Source organism: Parasteatoda tepidariorum, chromosome 7, assembly GCF_982258835.1.
Source record: "Parasteatoda tepidariorum strain Cologne lab strain chromosome 7, Ptep-v5.0, whole genome shotgun sequence".
NCBI lineage: Eukaryota > Metazoa > Arthropoda > Arachnida > Araneae > Theridiidae > Parasteatoda > Parasteatoda tepidariorum.
In genome coordinates, this window is record NC_141761.1 from 93,224,792 (window position 1) to 93,238,338 (window position 13,547).

Sequence of the window (13,547 nt, forward strand, 5' to 3'; positions counted from 1 at the left end):
TAAATATGGTATATTTAATTTGAATTTATGACAACGTAAGTGGTATATGTACAGATGTCCAAAAAAATAGAAATTAAGTTTTTGAAAACACCTATATGTGTATAGAAAAGTTTCATAGAATATAAAGAACAGTTATTAAACAGAATACTTTTAATACCTTTTTACAAAAATTAAAATACTACAACTTTAGGCTTTGCCATTTTAACTTTTGGAGTCGCTTGTTCTGTGTCCACAACTTCATCATCAATGCTTGTACCTTTATCAATTGTGTTGAGTGTTACAGAAGAGCCTTTCTCTGAAATTGACAAACAAATTAATTGCATAATCATAAAATAATTTCTGATGTTTTGATTAATTACAATATCTTTAGCTACATTTATAAAAATCAAATATACAATTTTTGAACCATAAAAACAAATTAATAATACCTAAATGGCTATATACAGTCGGACCTCTATTTAACGAAGTCACTAAATCCTGATAAAAAGTTCCTTGTATAGAAAATTCGTTAAATAGAAAATCGCCATTTGAAATACTTAAACAACACAAAACAAATTTTAAATTTATAAACACTATACATAATTAATATAGTAATTGATACACCTTTATCTTGTTAATTATTATCTACTATCAAATTGCTTCAAATGATTTTCATATCTCATGTGCTGGATCTTAGTACAGATGATGCTTGTTTATACGAGTGTGTTGCTTACCTGGTAAGCTGTTTTTCCAGGATAGCATACCACACCGATAAATTTCCCTTGTTAGTTACAGTATTAGAAGAGCTAGATTTGTCCTTTCTATATTCTCCAAGTATGATAATATCCTTACTAACTTTTATTAAACTCAAATATATAATTTCCAAACCATAAAAGCAATTAAAATAAAAATACCTAAATGACTAGACATTTACTTAAAATTTTAAAATAAAATGAATACTGAATGCAAACTCTTGTTTTTCTTTTGAGACTCATAACTATAGTCAGAAAGATGAAAATAGATAAAAACTTACTTTTACTGTTCAATGTTGGACAATCTTTTCTTAGATGTTTGATACTATCACACAAACTACATTTTCCGCCTAAAAAGAGTAAATCAAAATTATTCAGTGAAGAGAAATTAATACTCTTTAAGAAATAATTCTCCCATTCCAACCCAGTTTATACAGTAAAAAAGTTAGGGCAATTAAATTAAAAAATTAGTTCAAAACAATGCTCATCCACATAAAGTTGAACTATTAATTAGTAATTTAACTGAATAAGTAATTATTAATACAATTGATGTTAAAATGTGTCTATTTAAATTAAAAAGAAGATTAATTTATAAGTAGAAAATAATTATGAATAAGTAAAAGCATATTACATTAAAAACAAAATTAAGTATAATTAAATAATGTATGTTAGCAAAACTCATCATTACCCTTAGGATATATCCCATGCTCATTGATGGGGCAATCTCGACTGATATGACCTTGTTCTTTGCATATGAAACAGGTAGCAAAAGGAAAACCTAGTAATAAAAATTAAGACACTAAATATAAAAGTTCTTAGGATATAATTATGGCATAAAATAAATACCAAATTAAGAAAACATACACAAACTTATTAAAAACTTTACTGCATTATACTTAAAATTTAGTTCATAATATGTGTGTTTATTTATATGGAAGCTAACTGATTTAAATAAAAAAAATTTAATGGAGGATTCCTTTAGAAAAAGTTTTAAAACATACTTTACAATTAATAAAGATAAGGAATGGGAAGGGGAAAATATGTGAGATCTCTCATCTGTTTTGTCATGAAGCATACAACAAGTTGAATCATAGTTCATAATGTTGCAACTGTTGAATAAGAAATTAAACATTGTCACTGAAAAAAGTATCAGAAATGCTGCTGCATAAACTATTGAATAAACTATACTTTCTGTTATCTGTTTGGATGTCGTTGAACAAGTGCTCGTAAATTATGTGAATAAATTATTATGAATCAGGCTTGTGAAACATTTGTTTGATCAGCTTCATATTTTGGTGATACATGGTACATACATTTGCTCCATGAGTATTGCACTTCAAACAATGAAGAAAGGTACAAAGTTAAATAGATATAAAGAAAAGCTTTTAATTTCAGTGTAAACCAAAAATATGACATTTTCAAATCTTTCATTTTTTTCATAATTTTGGGTGATTTAGCTTTAACTAGTGAATTGGAAGTTTTTAAAAGGTTGGCAGCATAATATGAATAGTTAACACTGAGTTCTCCCTAGGAATAAAAAAGAGCAGGGTACTTTCTCTCAGAAAAGGGTACTTTGAATATTGATAAGGCACTCATTCAACACCGTAAAAATTTATTGAAATGTGTAATATTATGCAATAACTGAATTCTATCCTCAACAGTTTTTAAATTACTTTTTAATACTATTTTATGCGTATCTTTAAAAGTAATTTTTAAAATAAGAGAAAAATTTGCAGTTCAGACAATATCCGTGAATAAATTTTTTCGAAAAAAGTTAACTGAAAAAAGATCAAAGCCGTCCTTCTAAAACTGCACCGGAAAAACACTGGTTAACATAAATAAAGCAATATGCTTCGCATTACTTTTTCATTTTACAGCTTTGAGTCATAATAAGAAAAAAAATTGAAACAATAATTTTAAAGGTAAGGAAAATAGTAAATAACAGAATTGCTATCATAAACATGATTTAAATTTACTTCAATGCTGTTTTAACACAGTGAACAGTAACAATTAGTCAAAATTATTGCCATTCTGAATCACACTACTATAGACCCCAATACATTCATTCGTAGTCTTTAGGTATCACATAAATTTTTTTAAAAATTATATGAGTAAGTTTCCAGCCAAAATAAGTACAGTATACTCTCTTGAAGTCTCAAAGTTGAAGGGACGCTAAAAAAATTTCGAGATACCGAGTTTTTAGGAGAACAAGTTTAGAACTAAGTATGTTCTAAAAAGTCGAAACAAATATTCTGAAATATTACACTAAAAAGTAGAGTCATGAAACAAGAATAATTATGCATTATTAAAGACGTATGAAATGATAGTTGACTATAGGTCTAAATACAACAATAATTAAATTCTATTTTTAAAAGTAAGACAAAAATAATTAAATGCATTAAATAGAAAAGAATTGGGTTTACAATAATTTTACATAGGGATTTTTCTGAAAAAAATTAACATAGCAAGGTTTTGAGAAAAATTCTTCAACAAAGAAATTCAAATTAACATTAGGTAAATATATAATGTGAAGGGAAAAAATAATTTTTTGACATAATAAGGTTTTCGTGATATTGAGAGTATACTGTATTCATATCCAATGATTAGTGGATAAGAATAAAAACAATTAAAGCACTTTTAATGCCCTTTTAATAGAATTTCTTAATTAAATTAAATTTTTTTTCAAGTACCTGTATAACTCGAAACCTTTTTATCTTGAATTTTTCGCCTTTCCTGTGAGATTCGAGATAAACAGGTTCAACTGTATTATGATAGAATTACCAATAAAGGATGGGTTAGTTAATGATCACAAAACGGTTAAGAAATGACTCCTGGAAATGATCCTTGTCAGGAAAACAAACAGATAGAATGAAAAAAGTGAATAAAAACTAAAAAAGAGATCTAAAAAAAAATACTTTAAACATGCCATATTTTGAATAGTTAGAAACCTATAATTGATTAGAAATCAACTTATGCTCAACAAATGGTATTTAATCAAAAATTACAATGTCAAAGTCAAAATAATTTTCAACCTAAAATAAAAAATTTTTCTTTCATCAAGCTGGAAAAAAAAAAAATATTCTGATACAAACTAAATTTAGTGCATCAATTGATTATTTTAAATGAACACATTTTAAACAACCATTCAGAGAAAAATAAATTTACAAAATATCACCTGTGATTTCCTTTTTGCATGTAGTATATTTATGATCAGTTGAGCCACATTTTAAACAAATGGAAGCAGCTTTATTATCTTCATTTGAAGGACAATTAGCTACTAAATGACCAGGTTTCCTACAGTTGAAACATATCTAAAATAATAAAAAATATGAAAGGTAAATGTACAGCAAATTAAATTTAGTGTATTTTCTGCTTTTTTCTAAATACTTTCAAATAGAAACTTAGACATCAACAAACATTTTTTTTTAATAGGCTAGCATAGATTTTTATGAAAAGTATATTTTATTTAAAAATGTAGGTACCTCTGGTTGTGTCAGTCTCCTATTGAGATGAAATTCTGTTAATAGATTTCCAGAAGGGAATATGAAAGAATGGGTCCACCCTATAAATGGGTGAGGCAGAAGTCGAATTCATGGCCATAGATGGCACCCCTAGCGTTTAATAGTTTATAACAGTGTTTCCCAAACTTATGACTTTTGTGTACCCTTTCTAAATTTTTTGCAATGTTGTGTGCCAGGCCGGGATATCCTGGTCGGTAGGGCGCTGGGCCCATATCCAAGAGGTTGTGGGTTCGATCCTCGCCGGCAAAAGACTCCCCGTGTAGTAAATGGTGACTGATGCACGTTAAATCTGTCGAGTCTCAAAGTCCTCCATGTTCCCACAACAAATCAATACCTCTGGGGGTACTGATCCAGGAGTTTCCTTGTCTTCTGGATTGGTTCAAAATTACAAGGCTACGGAGTTGAACGTAAGTAGTCGTAAACCCATGAAATTGGGTCAGCTGTTCAACGACGGTTATAAAATAAAATGTTGTGTGCCACTAATAAAATAAATGAATGTATTTTTTACTATAAAAAAATTGCACAAAAGTTAAAAATCACAACTGTTGGTTTGTTAAGTAATCTTGAAGAAGTCATTAGTCTGCAAAAAGCCTATTTATTACGGTTGTTACATTTAAAATACTCAACTTTTTTTCATAAAGCATTATTCCAAACTTTTGAAAATTTGAAAAAGATGTTCAAGGAAACAAGCTTGTAATTATTTTTTCAATTATATCAAATTTTCTTAAAAGCTTAAAATCAAGATTCGGTTCATTGCATTTTTGTTGAAAATAGAATTTATTAACAAGGAATTCATTAAAAGAGCCAATAAAATAATTATTTTGAAATTTTATAAAAATATTTAATTCGATTTTGAAAAAAGAAATTAATTTTAAGTAAATTGAAAAGCTTAAGATGTAACATTATGTTAAATAAAATGCTCAATCCTATTATTTTGACTTATAAAAATGGTGCGAACATACAAAAAAAAAAAAAAAAAAAAAAAAGCACTAAACCAGAAGTTAGGTAGTGAAGAAAACATTGAAAAAGCAATGGAAGCAGTCAGAAATGCTGCATCTTTAAGAGCAGCATTTGGAATGGACTTTTCAGCTTTATTTAATAGATTTAAAAAAAAAAAAAGTCAAATAATTGTTTGGATGATAAAACCAAACAATGCACAACTAACACAAAATGCTACAGTTCCAAATACACAACCCAACAAGTTTTTGATGTCAGGCAAGAAACCCTGTTTTATGAATACATAATTATATATGCTTTTTTTTTTTTTTTTTTTTGTCCTAAGCAGCTGTAGTTGGCAAGTACAAGTTCACACAAAACAAAAAACATTTTTTTAAACTTATAATAAAACTTTGCGTTTCAATAAAACACTATTCACTCTATTGATCAGACCAATAGTTATTTTAAGTAATGCTTCGATAAAGTAGCTAATTTTAGCATTGGTTATACAAAATTTTAATTTATTGGTATCGACTTAACAAAATTAATTTTTTATCATTTGTTTCAAGAAAACTTGGAAGATTTTTTCTCGCTCTTATAGTTAATGTTTATATACTTTTAAAATTTTAATATAAAAAATTAAAAGAGAAATAGACAATAAAAAAAGTCACATCAGAACTCTAGACTTCTTTGGATTCTTCATTTATGAATCGGATTGATTGGTAAATGAGGATAAGGGTACTTAACTTTCCTTCTAAGATGCCTACCAGCCAACCTTAGGCATTTAAATAATAAATAAATATAGATCAGGGATGAGAGTAGTCAGAAAGTAAAAAAGAGGAAATCCAAAAAACAAACAAAAAGGAAAAAAAAAGAAGAAGAAAAAATATATATATATAAACAAAAACTTGACAAATAAGTGCGATTTTTAAACTTGTAAGCCATGTGAATATGAATCCCGATAGGAGACTTTTAAATCACGTAAATATGAAACTCTACATCGAATTAAAAAAATGCGAAAATACAAATCATGATTTTTTAATTTTTTGATCACGATGCATAATTTTTAAATCGCACGATATTACAACCACAAAAACGAATCATGATATTGGATTTTAAGCTCACGTGAATACGAATTGCTACATAGGGCTTTAAAATCTTGTAAATACAAATCGCGATATTGATTTTTTAAATCTCGTAAGTAAGAATCGCACTGTACAATATTTAAATCGCCTGAATAAGAATCGCAACGTTCAACTTTTAAATCAGGTAAATACGAAAATCGAGATTTGATAATAAAATCAAGATTTTAAAAATGCATAAATACAAAACACGATATTGGATTTTTAAATGTCATAAATAAGTATCATAATATACGATATTTAAATAGCGTAAATAAGAATCGCAATGTGCAACTTTTAAATCAGGTAAATACGAAAATCGATGATTGATATTAAAATCGCGTGGAAAATCGAGATCTGAATTACGAAAATACGAGCTATCCAGCTGACGGATAAAAAATACGGAAAATCTTATTTTCTGTGCGTGAAATCGGAGAAAATAGCTAAAATAAGTAAAAATGCGGAAGGGTTAGCAGCTAGGGCGTAGATTGAATTTTCTGTTTATGTTTGAAAATCGTAAATAAATATAATTATTTTACTTCAATGACTGAATTTAAAAAAAAAAAAAAACGGGATATTTATTTAAAAAAACGAAACTTTTAGAGATTTGGAGTTTTTGATAAAAAGGCTGAAATTCGAGAGACAAAAAAAATCTCATCCCTGTATAAAGGTCAACCAGTTTTATCCCAAGGAAATGATTTTTAGAGAAACTTCAGAGGGAGGAAAAGGGACTTCAACAATTTCCCTCCGCGGAAAATTAAATTCCTCATAAAACATTTTAACTTGGGCAAAAAAAAATTTCAGCGGAAATTAGCGGGAAAAATGGAAAAATCTGCAAAAAAGCGGAAATCCGCGAATCCGCGGAAGAATCTCATCCCTGTATAGATGCACTTTTTTCAAAATTATAATTAAAAAAAAGCTTTAACTTTGAAAGTGGCTTAAAATAATTTGACTGATTCATAAAATTAATTTTTTATTTTTAATTTTATAGATTTTAAATTTACTCCAAGTTATGGTAATTTTTATGAATTTAAAAAATAAAAAAATGGACAACATGTTACAACCCTAATAACAAGTTTTTAATTTTTAAAAACTTTCAGGGGTAATTGTGGCACAAAGGGAAAAACCCTGAAAATTTTGTGCGTAAAACACAATTTTTCAAACTAAGATTTATACTAAAATTACCTATCAATGAAGAATATCACACATTTAGAGTAACTAATTTAATAAAAACTTAGTTCTTACAAGAAGTGCGATGTCAGATTTTAAAACTGTATGCATATGAATCATGATATATTGTTTTAAAATCACGTGAACAGGAATCATGATAATGGGTTTTAAAATCATGTGAATATTAATCACAATATTAGGTCTTAAAAATACAAACTGCGACAGCATGAGAAAAAATAGCGTCACATAACTTTTTAGATAAATAATAATAGCTATATAAACAATCAATAAGAGTTATATTAACAAAAATGATCAGAACTGTTAAATTCAACAATTTTTTTTAACTAAATTATATGAATATGGAATTTATGAATATTGGAATCACCCTTAAATCAGAGATAACCTCGATCTAACTAAATAAATATATCATAGTTCAACATGTAAGAAAAACCACAAAAAATAAAAGTTGGAAATTTTTAAAATTGCAATAATTTCATATTACCTGGTTGGCGTGAGATTTCCGAAATTCATCTTGCGCTTTTCTTCTTTCTTTACGCATTATATCTTTGATTTCTTCAGTAGATAAATTTTTCTTTTTTAAAGCTTTTCTTATTCGTAACAATTTGCTTTCAATATTTTTAGGGAGCAGCATTATTCCAAGCTCTTTTCTCCTCTCCAATCGCTTTTTTTCATACAATTTATTTTTCTCCAATCTTCTCTTTGATAGCTTCTTCGATTTTAACTGTGCTGGATTATCTGATTTCTCAGCTGGAAGTGGAGAAGATGAATCAGACAGTTTTTTCTTTTGCTTTTTTAGCTTCTTTTTCTCATATTTTGATAACTGCTTTGCAGACAAAGATTCTTGCCCCTTTGGATTAGAAGATTCACAATCATTGTTTTCCTCTAATTTTTCAGTTAAGTCATTTTGATTATTTTCATGTATATTCTTAACTATTGCGTTAATTCTGATATTTTTTGTGGATGTATATAGTTTATTTTTCAGTTTTTTCTTTTTTGTATGCACAGGCTCAAGAGAATTTTTAAGAGATATCTCTTGTAACTGACCATTATTTGTTTCCGGGTAATTTAATTCATCATTGTTTTTCTCATTAACAGAATCTTTAGAAACTATTGATTGAATTTTATTTTGGTTCTCATTTTCATTTTTAGATTTTAACTTTCCTTTGATATTCTTAGAAAGTTCTTCCCATGGAGTAGCATCTGGCAATTTCCTATTTTTTTTAAATTTAGCAAATTTAGCACTTTTTTTTGTGTGGGCCTTCTTAGCAGCTTTTTCTTTGCGAGCCATAATAGCAGCTTTTTTTGTGCGTGACATCTTACAGAGCTAAAATAATAAAATAAAAAAAGTTATTAAAGATACCTACATCGAACTACTAAAAAATAAGCAGTTTGAAACAGATAATTGTTGAAGAAACCAAAAACAGGTTACGTCAATTTTAATTTGGTTGTTAATGTGGCACTACAGCTATATTAATAGGCTACTGGAAAGAGTGAGGAAGTCATCCTTAGATGATGAGAGTTGCATGTCCGTCGCTGTAGAAAAAAGACAAAAATTTGCGGAAGATAAGCAAAATTTTAAAATTTAGTAAGGTAGGTAGATATTTTATTGACATCGCACTAGAGCTAATTTTGATCCTATGCAGAGTGGATGGCTCCCCTGCTACGGTAGCCAGATGACCTGCATGCGAAGTTGAGCACTTAACGGTAGAACAGTTTAACGAAGACCGATACAGTGTACCCTCGGTCCCTACGCAGGCTGATCAAAGTGGTCACTCACCCGCTTACTGACCGCAACCAGTGATGCTTGACTTTCGTGTTCTATTGAGAACCGTGTCTCTACGATCAGTACACTGTGAAAATTAAAAATTTAACAAGAACACGAATATATATATACAATATAAGCATCTATATTATGTAACAAAAAATAAAATATTTAAAAAAAACCTAAGGAGTTAAAAAAAAATTTTCTTCAAATCTTATGGAATATAATTGTCTTAATTCAAAGGAATGGAATCTTCTGTTAATCAGTTTTAATATAATGAACAGATATTCACTTTATCAGATAAGATGATTGTAAGTTTAAAATTGATAACGTGAAAAAGAAGTCTAAAATTGAATTCAATTTACTTTTCTTTTTTTTCCAATTAACAATTTTTCTTTAAAACATGTTAGGTTATAATAATGTATACAATAAAAAAAATTTTTTGTGTAATATCATCTGATAATGTTAATAACATTTTTTTAAACTAAGAAAAATAAATATTCCTTTATAACAATTTAGAAGCAAAATCTTAAATAGGGTACTTGCAATGCAAAAATTCTTCATTTGCTTCCATTTTTATGTTTTTTCTAACAGTTTAGTCGAATTGTTAGGATAATTTAAGAGCCGGAGAAAACACTTGCAAGCAGTTTAAATTCAAACAAATTAAATTTAAGAAAGTAAAAAAAAAATTTAATACACCTTTTTAAACTATTTTCACATGAATTTTTTTTTTTAAAAAAACCTATATATACATTAAACTACTTAAAAGTTGATTTGAATATTCATACTTAATTGTATTTGATTAAAAATTGAGTATGCTTTTTGTATGAAAAATTACAACTATTTTGATTTCAATAAATTAATATTTTATTTTAAAAATGACAGCTTGAAAATTAGCAACTTGATAGCTTGAAAATTATTATAATATTTTAAACTCAACAAATTATTTTAATGTTTGATATTTCTGTTTAAAAAATATCCCCCCCCCCATTTCTTTCACTTGGGTTGGAAGAAATTTAATTCTACCAGGGTGATTTTATCTATTGTGGAAAAAACTCTGATTAGCATGTTTAGAATAAGGCCCTCAAACCATTAAGATTGACTCCTACCTGGAGAAAATGAAATTACTTGAACAAAAGGACATGCACACATTAATATATAAATCTTAAACACTTACTTGTTCTACCTTAATATTTAATCAATAAAAATGGTATCTAAAATTGAGTAGATTGTATAACAGCAAATATGTCCTCGTCTAAAGCTGTCCTTCATTAAATCACATTTTTTTAATAAGCAAAACCATAGAATAGGTGAAATTTGCAAAGACAGCCTTATGAGGCATATTTATAAAAATTAATAAAACAAAAAAACATAGTCATATATAAATTTCCTTTAAAATTCATTATTATATAATTATTCATTTAATCAAGTCTTTCTGCTAGTGCAGATTTTATTTTCTTAAAGAAAAAGAAATGTTGCATGTTTTGAAAACTATTAAGTTAAAAATTCTTACTTTTCAAGCCGGAATACCTCTTTTTTGAAAAATAAAATCCTACAAAACTAAAGTAAATCAATATTTTTTAAACGTGGATAGCTGATTAAATTTAATACATATTTGGAATTATACAGAAACAATTTATTAATAAAACAGAACAAAAAATTCCTATTACCACACGGTTGACTGTTTATGATTGAATTGGAGAATCGACGACGAGCTCTAAGCTATCTGCTTACAGCTTTATGCTATTATTTAATGTACTGTTTTAACACTAATATAGGTCATTTGAGTAAGCTATGTGAAGAGCGTTCATTAGTATATCTATGTCTTTTTTTGAAGCTGGCAATAACTCAATGTTGTTATTAAACAGTGTAATTTGTTGATCTCGTCTACTATCTAGTGTCGTTAAGAAATTTAATTGTTTGACACTAATTCATAATAATCTATTTCTAACTTTAAAAATGGATGATGATCTAGAGGAAATGACGCGATTGCGTCAAATGCGGAACAAACAGCAACAGAAAAGTAGTTCTATAAAAAATACAAATTTGGAAAATAAACCAAGCTCCTCAATTGCAAATAACAGCGATGAAGATGCCATGTCATCTCTCATGGGATTCTCTAGTTTCGGCAAGAAAGCTCGTACTTTTGATTTTGAAGCTTTATTTGAGCAAACTAGAAGAGCTGCCAAAGAAAAATTCGGCTCTGCTGCAGAGAGTGTGGAAAAGGACACTACTAAAAATACAAAAACTAATGAATCGTCATCTAGTGATTCTGGAGAATCCTCATCAAATGGCTCAGGAGAATCCTCATCAAGTGACAGTGATTCTGAAGATGAGCTTATAGGTCCACCGGTGCCTGAGAACATTTTAAAAGAAGCAAAAGAGGATAGTTCTGATTATGAGGAAGAGACTTCCACTCTTTTGGAGGACAGGTACAGGGTTATACCAGTGAGTCATGAAGTTCAGTTGGAACACGGGAATAAAACCGTATCTGCCATAAGTCTAGATCCAAATGGAGCCAGACTTATATCCGGAGGATATGACTTTGATATTAAATTTTGGGATTTTGCTGGTATGGATGTATCCTTGCAATCATTTCGTAGTCTTAGACCCTGTGAGTGTCACCAAATAAAAAATCTCGAATACAGCATTACCGGTGATGCTATTTTAGTAATAGCTGGCAATTCACAAGCCAAAATTCTAGACAGAGATGGATTTGAATTAATGGAATGTGCCAAAGGAGATCAATATATAACCGACATGGCTAAAACTAAAGGACATGTCGCTATGCTGAATGATGGTTGTTGGCATCCACGTACAAAAGAAGAGTTTTTAACATGTTCAAATGATGGAAGTGTAAGGATCTGGCAAATGGATGAAAAAGCAGTTCAACGTAATGTTATAAAACCACGGCAACAAGGTGGATTGAGGGCTTTGCCTATATCGTGTCGCTACAGCAGAGATGGATTGCTGGTGGCAGCGGCGTGTCAGGACGGATCGATCCAAATGTGGGATCATCGTAAACATTTTGTTAATACATCGCATCTCATACGAAATGCACATGAAAAAGGGACAGATACATCATCAATAGCATTTTCTCATGATAATTATTATTTAGCCTCAAGGGGCGGAGACGATACTTTAAAATTGTGGGACATCAGAAATTTCAAACAGCCCATATTTGTTGCTAAAGATCTTTTTAACAGGTATCCAATGACTGACTGTAGCTTTAGCCCTAATGATAATTATATTCTTACTGGTATATCATTAAGAAAACATGAAAATGTGGGGAAGTTGGTTTTTGTCGATCGCAACACTTTTAAAACTGCTTATGAACTAGAGGTTGGAGATTCAGATGTGATAAGAAGTATCTGGCACCCAAAATTAAATCAAATAATTGCTAGCACAAAAAGTGGCAACGTTAAAGTGTATTACAATCCTGATCTAAGTGAAAGAGGAGCCAAGTTGTGTGTTGTTAAAACAAAAAGAAAAGCTAAGCAAACTGAGATGGTTTTTGAACAACAAATTATAACTCCACATGCATTGCCTATGTTTAGAGTTGACCGACCTAGAAGCACCAAAAAACAAATGGAAAAAGACAGGAAAGATCCTCTTAAATCCCAGAGACCTGATCTTCCGGTGACTGGTCCTGGTCAAGGTGGGCGTATTGCGTCAGCGGGAAACACATTATCTTCATTTATTGTAAGAAATCTTGGTTTAAAGAAAAAGATAGATGACTCATTAGATCCCAGAGAAGCAATTTTAAAATTTGCAAAAGATGCTGCAGAAAATCCTTACTGGGTTACTCCAGCATATTCAAAAACACAACCAAATCCTATTTTTACTTCCAATGAAGAAAAAACTGATGAACCGCCTGCCAAACAAATGAAGATATAGAAATTTAAGAAAATATTCTGTGTTATTTTAAGTATAGTATACTTAGAAATATTAAACATTACTTTTTATTATGACATTTTCAATTTGATTTATTTTGTTAAATGTTTGTTTTCACAAAGATAAAAGAAACACTTAGCATACTAAATGTCATTATTATATTTTGATTTATCTATTAAACAAAACTATACTATTTATTTTAAATAATCATAAAATCACTTTTTCTTATTAATTTTAAGATTTATTTATTTGTTTGCTTGTTAAATGCTTTAAGAAAAAAATATTTTTAAACTGTGCACGCAGGTTTGGGGTTTTGTACAGGACGTGGATTTTACTGTCTTAAAGTGTCCAAAACCTTGAACTAATATCTATCAATATATCTTGAATAATT

General features: G+C 28.9%; 2 protein-coding genes across 2 annotated transcripts; one reads left to right on the plus strand and one right to left on the minus strand.

Annotated features, from left to right (window-relative positions):
* Nucleotides 1-132: 132 nt before the first annotated feature.
* Nucleotides 133-9,354, minus strand: LOC107436766 (uncharacterized). Its single transcript, XM_043047573.3, has 6 exons — nt 9,278-9,354; nt 7,982-8,824; nt 3,907-4,042; nt 1,420-1,509; nt 1,013-1,081; nt 133-295 (listed from the first exon to the last, which is right to left on the minus strand). The coding sequence occupies exons 2-6, from the start codon at nt 8,813-8,815 to the stop codon at nt 171-173; spliced, it is 1,254 nt and encodes a 417-aa protein (XP_042903507.2). The 5' UTR covers nt 8,816-8,824; nt 9,278-9,354; the 3' UTR covers nt 133-170.
* A 1,656-nt stretch (nt 9,355-11,010) lies between these two features.
* LOC107436765 (WD repeat-containing protein 70) lies at nt 11,011-13,235 on the plus strand. Its single transcript, XM_016048571.4, has one exon. It carries the CDS (start codon nt 11,222-11,224, stop codon nt 13,157-13,159), a length of 1,938 nt encoding a protein of 645 aa, XP_015904057.2. The 5' UTR covers nt 11,011-11,221; the 3' UTR covers nt 13,160-13,235.
* The last annotated feature ends 312 nt before the right edge of the window (nt 13,236-13,547 follow it).

Bases quoted from the DNA above. Each gene is read 5' to 3' on its own strand.
- LOC107436766 (XM_043047573.3), bottom strand. From the start codon at position 8,815: ATGTCACGCACAAAAAAAGCTGCTATTATGGCTCGCAAAGAAAAAGCT. The intron at 4,043-7,981 runs GTAATATGAAAT...TTATTATTTTAG, and splicing joins GGAAATCTCACGCCAACCAG to ATATGTTTCAACTGTAGGAA. The intron at 1,510-3,906 runs GTGATATTTTGT...TTTTATTACTAG, and splicing joins ATGCAAAAAGGAAATCACAG to GTTTTCCTTTTGCTACCTGT.
- LOC107436765 (XM_016048571.4), top strand. From the start codon at position 11,222: ATGGATGATGATCTAGAGGAAATGACGCGATTGCGTCAAATGCGGAAC.